Source organism: Cydia strobilella, chromosome 5 (assembly GCF_947568885.1).
Source record: "Cydia strobilella chromosome 5, ilCydStro3.1, whole genome shotgun sequence".
Lineage (NCBI taxonomy): Eukaryota > Metazoa > Arthropoda > Insecta > Lepidoptera > Tortricidae > Cydia > Cydia strobilella.
This window is the reverse complement of record NC_086045.1, coordinates 7,945,901-7,951,900: the sequence shown is the minus strand read 5'-3', so window position 1 is coordinate 7,951,900 and position 6,000 is coordinate 7,945,901. Positions and strand designations below refer to the sequence as shown.

Below are 6,000 nucleotides of genomic sequence, written 5' to 3'. Positions count from 1 at the left end.
GCTGCTCTAGCTAGCTCCCTATTATTCTTACGCCTCCAAGTTCCATCTTCATCTCTGATAGGTCCCAGAATCTTCCGCCAGATTTTCCTCTCCGGAATGTTTGCGGGAATAACAGCACCGAAAGTTCACAAAAGGTGTTCCCCCACTCTAACTTCTAAACCCTGAGTCCAAAAAATATGAACAAAAAATGTAAATAAAACTCAATAAAGTCTCAATGAAAATTATTGCTTGACGGAACTCAGCGATTACTTTTTTATTATTAAAACATACAAAAAATTAAAATTCAAAAACATGATATCCGTAGTCCCGAGCACGCACATCCATCTCGCTCACGCTTATGCTCAGTGAGAGTAAGAGAAGATCACGAACCTACTGGGCATTAAGCCTTTTCTTATTTACACCTAGCATTTTCCTAGACGAATGGTTAACTACGGAACCCTACACTGAGCATATCCGGCATGCTCTTGGCCGGTTGAATTTTTTAAGGTACAATCGAATTCATTAATATATATATAATATTTCTAAGCCTAAATCCATTGTAATGAAGTGAAAATATGTATATATATTTATGAACTCGGACTGTACAACCTACATAATAATGATAGTTTTTGTTACTTAGTTATCTTTATTTAAAACAAGTTAATTTAGTAGTAGTAAAACATTATTGTACAAAAAAGAAACATAAAACAGTAAAAAAACACACATCATTAGTACAATAGCGAATTTATTCCTTTAGGGATCTCTTCCAATTAATTAAAATCAAGTTTCTTAGATTTTACACTTATCTATTATCGATATCTCTTTGTTTTTGATGCAAAAAACATTATGTATACTCGTGTGGAGAGTTCGAGACATAATTATATCAAGTCAAACAGTAGTCTTCATCGCGTATTCATCCAATTCGAAGGTAAATGGTCGTTTTGTGATGGGACTCGATTAAATTAAGTTGCTGCAGCGAAAAAGAGAGCAATTTCAATTCTCATAGAATTCAAACGAGTTTTTTATTCAAAATCAAGGTTGAGGGGAACACTAGAACAGACGGTTTCACTCAGTTAGTCTGAAAAGGGGTGTGTATTTTAGCTTTTTAAAATATCGTCTTGATTGACACTTAATTCGATACAAACTGATAAAATACGCCTAACAATATTATTTAAATAAATATAAATCATCATTTGAATAAATATAAACAAAACTATAAAGTCTCAAAATTCGTTTTGTGGTACCCTTACTCATGTTTGTAGTGATTACCCTAGCTAGGCTAGGGGGTGAAAGGCGGATTTTTGGGAGTCCTTTTTTAAATAAATAATTATAAGGTACAAAATGACATGGTATTTTAGTTTTATATTGAAGTTCGATAATTTTTCTGTCGAATGGAATGAAATTAGTTTGTATTTAATCAAAGAAAAACTAAATTTTTGTGCCTTATCCGTTACCTTACCCGCTCTAGGCCTACAATTATGTGATAATTGATATTATTTGTCAGAATTTTGAAAATCATATTTAGGTAGTAATTTTATAATTTGGTGATTTAGGTTTGGTGGCAGATTTATTATTTTAGTGATAATACTATTACGTTACGTTACGTTATTGAAAGTTCATACTTTTTGTCAAACGATTTAATCATTCCCACTTTTACGTGATGTGGTACCGACGAGGGTCGTTTTAATAAAGTGGTTATATTCACCTATTAAGATTAAATAAAGCGTTATGACAGTTTTACTTGTCATCAAATTGGGTTCGATAAATGACAAAACAGATTATTATTTAGTAAACAATTATAATTTTCTTAAAATAAAATCAGAACAAAGCCAAATAGATCCATATATATTTGAGTTGTATAATAGATTTATGTAGAATGCTACTATTTAGTACAGCTATTTTATAATTAAATAATTAACCTATGCTATTCCTTTATTAAAGCTATATGGCTTACAGCAATTGACAAAAAAAAACATTAATTTGAAACAATTTTAGGTCCTATTTTATGACAGTTGTTTGAACAATTTAGGTATAACAGGTACTTAGTAAAATTAAGTAAACAAATAAATATAAGTATGTAGGTACAAAACAGCTATGCACTATTAAATCTAAAAATTGATATGCGTAATGTTACAAAAACAATCATTGTTAACAGTATTAGTATAAAGTAAAATAATACTTTTAAATATTTGACTATAATTATATTATGCCATCATCAGTTCAATATTTTAACAGAATAGTTACGCAAAATGAAGTGGGTTTATGATATAGTTATTTAGATTGACGATAAAGAATTTTTAAAACAACCTTCGTTTGTTATATTCCAGTTTTTGGGGTTTAATGTAACTAAGTGATATTTGTTCTATTAAAATAATGAAACGACGCAGTTACTATAACCAATAAAATTATTGGACAGCTTCAATAAAGAAAATAAATTTAAGTTAGGGTCTTTATGTACCTAAACAAATTACCTTGTATTTAATTAGGTAACTAATTAATAATAATATATTTTTACATTAGTATTAAACTTATGTATTGTTCGTATGATCTAAATAGTACTTGTGTAAAGGATGCAAAACCGTTTATACACGATCGATTCCTTAATTACTATGTCCACTACTTTGTAAATTACTTAATTATAACAGACCCGATGTTGAGGGCAAATCTATCCGAAAGTATGAATTTAAGTTATTTAAGCGGCCGATGTTTCAAACCATATTATACCTATAATAATTTTCTACTAACTATATATTACATTTTTACGGTAGTACCAATCGAACGACATACAGATATGGATCAATATGCGAACTTTGATTATGTAAGTATTGATATGACATGATCAGCTATTAGTACCTATTACAATATCAATGATTCTACATTTTGACAGTTAATTTAACTTAAGCGAAATAAGATTTTATAACAAGACTGTACAAGAGTATATACAAAATAAAAGCTAATTGGTATACATTGTTTTCTACGTAGCTTAACATACGAATGCTCGTCGTTATATTATAACACATATATAGAAGTCTTCAGTACTGAGTCCAGCTTTTGGCTGAAAAAAAAAGCACAAATAAATTAATAAACGCACACAATGTCAAAAAAACAATAGTTGTATTTTAGTATCTTATGCAATTAAAACTAAAAAATATATTTATAAAACAATGTTTAAACACTCACTGGATGTCAATCCATGTTCGATCCAATGAGCATTATGTGTTCTAATAACATTAACTATTTATTTTTATAGTTTTATAGACATATTTTTTAATTGTAACGTACTAATATAGTCTAGTAGACAAAAATATGGACACCTGGTGTCTGAAATAAATATTTTCATTTTCATTAAAACTGAAATCTAAAACTTGCCAACCCTTTGGTATAAGTATTAATATTATTGAGGCATTAACGGGACGCAAGTCATAAGGCATGTGCAAAATGCAAGTAGATAGAGAGCATGTGGCATCCCCGTTGGGGCAATGGCTCTGCCGTCCAAAGAAAACATTCTTTTCTCATGTTAAGCATTTATCTTACCTTTATAATGCATATCTCGATGCATACTCGGGCAAGATTTTCCGGGATACTGAAACAATATTATTATTTATATAAATTGGCCAAAAACTATAAGATGCAGTGGCGTTAACGAAAATTGTATATGAGTTGGACGCAGGGCATAACAATGGAGGAGTGCAGGAGGGAGAATCAATTCGTTTTAATGACGGCTTGACTACTATTTAATATATATTACCACCATATATTATTATAACCTAATGGATAGCCAATTCGAACGTACCGACACTGACATCAGAATGATATTTTAATCATCATCATTTCGCTCGTATTTGTCCGTACATGTATAATTTATATGTTGGGTCGGGAGAGACGCACGATAGCTAAATAACATGATTCAAATATCATCTGATGTGTGTACATTCGAATTGGCCTCTTGGATAGTTCGCAGTATATTACCTTGCTCAGGTCAAAGTCGATGTTGGTACGCAGCGCTCGATGATGGAGCGGTTGTGGCGGTCTAAAGTTGTTGCCGAGCGGCGCCTTCGGGTGGCGCGCGTCGCCCTGCATCAGCCGACGTAGGCCGTGTAACTGTTGCAATAACCATGTGTTAACTAGCGAGTTTACTTTTTAAACGATGAAATCAATGTGAATCGATATATGTAAGTACCTAGTTGTCAATACTTTTTAGTGCATATTTCATAAATATATATTTTATATGAATTGTTGTTCATGAGGCTCACCCGCGTGGGCAATTAGGCATCAGTATAGGTCATGCCAAAAAAGTTATAAAAAAGCCGGTCATCCAAGGAACTTTGTTTAAGAGTCCTTAGTCTTGAAAATTCGAAATTCTTGATTTTTGTCATGTTTTAAGTATAAGTAGGATTGGTAGTACCTATGCTACCAGCCGAGCCGACGCGAGCAAATGACTCAAAATTTGTATAAATTACTTTGCCACTATAGGGGATAAAATGCAACTTTGCTATTTGTTTTTGAAGAATGAAGATACCTTTTCCGAGCTGGTGTGGTAAAAAAATAACAATTTTGTCTATAAACATGTTACACTATATTCAATTGTCGCATGCATTAAATATTAATATGGTAGACGTGAAGTTGCCAAGCAGTCTTGGGGTGGCGCGCATCGGCCGCCTCGGGCTGCGCGCCACACTGCACCAGCTACAACTTGTACGTAATTTACAATCAGACTTGTATAAACAAGTTATCAACTACTTTAGTTATTCTTACAAGAAATTAACCTACAGTGAAAAATATTTGACAGTGGTAAACTCATATTTCATACGCCTTGATGATTTAATGGTGATGATACGAATAAACAAACAAACTCCTATCTACATTGCCTTGTTGGTATTCAGCAGTAATTTCTAATAAAATCCTTGTCCTCCTCACACTGATTCAACTCTTAATCGAATTACCTCAAATTCAGTGCACTTACTCGAAGACTTTTAGTATTATTGGATACGATAACAGAGCGTTCCGCTTTCGTTATTACGTTGTAAACATGTACAAAGGCAGCAAGCGATTTCAGGTAAATTGAAAAATTTTCCTTTTACGTTAGTGTAGTGTGGAGCAACGGTAGAATTAACGGGCTGCATACACGCGACCGCTGTTGATTCGATAGGAAAGCAGACATAAAAGGAACTATTGTCGAAAATTATCTTAACGCAATTCACGTCCGCGAGTAACGTGGCCCGTGGGAAGTCAGGCGAACGGTCTTGCAGTGAGAGATGGGACTTTTGTGGCCAAGCTGACTAAGCTCAGTATCCAAAACTATCAGTATCCAAACTGAGCTGCCGCTTAGGCATAATTTTTGTGCAATAATAATAATAATATTTTTTTTGTATCAAGTTGGGGACATTCAAGAGTTAGATCCGCATAATGTTAAGCGGTTACCGTAGCCCCGTAGCCTATGGGACTTGTTTCTGCTCTTATACTTACCTTTTTTTTATTACCCCATATTAATATTGTCTTCGGTTACCGCGATAGTTACTCATGAAATAAAACTATGAAAACGGATTATATCGCGTATGTTGAATTTATAATACATCCCGACGTTTCGAACCCTTTACAGCGTTCGTGGTCAACGGGTGACTGAGGAAAAATTACAAAGTGCAAAAATACCCACATACTAAAAATAATGAACAATCATAGACTATAAACTTTAAGGCTGGTTGTACATGCAAAATCGGTTCATAAGGCTAGGGCCCATATTAGTGCCACGTAGGGTAACCTCGGCAGGGATTTCATTCCACAGTCGTGTTCGCAAAAGGAAAATTCTTTAAAACCGTGACGTGCAGTTTTTGGCACTGAATTAGGTAACGGTATATTTCAATTACTTTCGACTTTGGTACTTAGACTTATGTAAAAATTGTTTGTACTCGTAAATAACTATGTATATAAGTAATGTTGTTTTATGTTTAGGGTGCAAATTGAGACATGGAAAAATATGAATTGAGGACAATTCAGTGCGAAGTGGAGACGGGTGCTGGCGTC

General features: G+C 33.2%; 1 protein-coding gene across 1 annotated transcript in view; it reads right to left on the bottom strand.

The window, feature by feature from the left end:
• Nucleotides 1-2,262: 2,262 nt before the first annotated feature.
• The window catches only part of LOC134741415 (carbonic anhydrase-related protein 10), a 50,732-nt gene continuing 46,994 nt past the window's right edge, over nucleotides 2,263-6,000 (bottom strand). The window contains exons 9-11 of the mRNA XM_063674186.1: nucleotides 3,949-4,080; nucleotides 3,514-3,562; nucleotides 2,263-3,034 (exon numbers count right to left, since the gene is read on the bottom strand). Of these exons, the coding sequence (XP_063530256.1) occupies nucleotides 3,012-3,034; nucleotides 3,514-3,562; nucleotides 3,949-4,080 (204 nt within the window). The 3' untranslated portion in view covers nucleotides 2,263-3,011. The remainder of the gene's footprint in view (nucleotides 3,035-3,513; nucleotides 3,563-3,948; nucleotides 4,081-6,000) is intronic.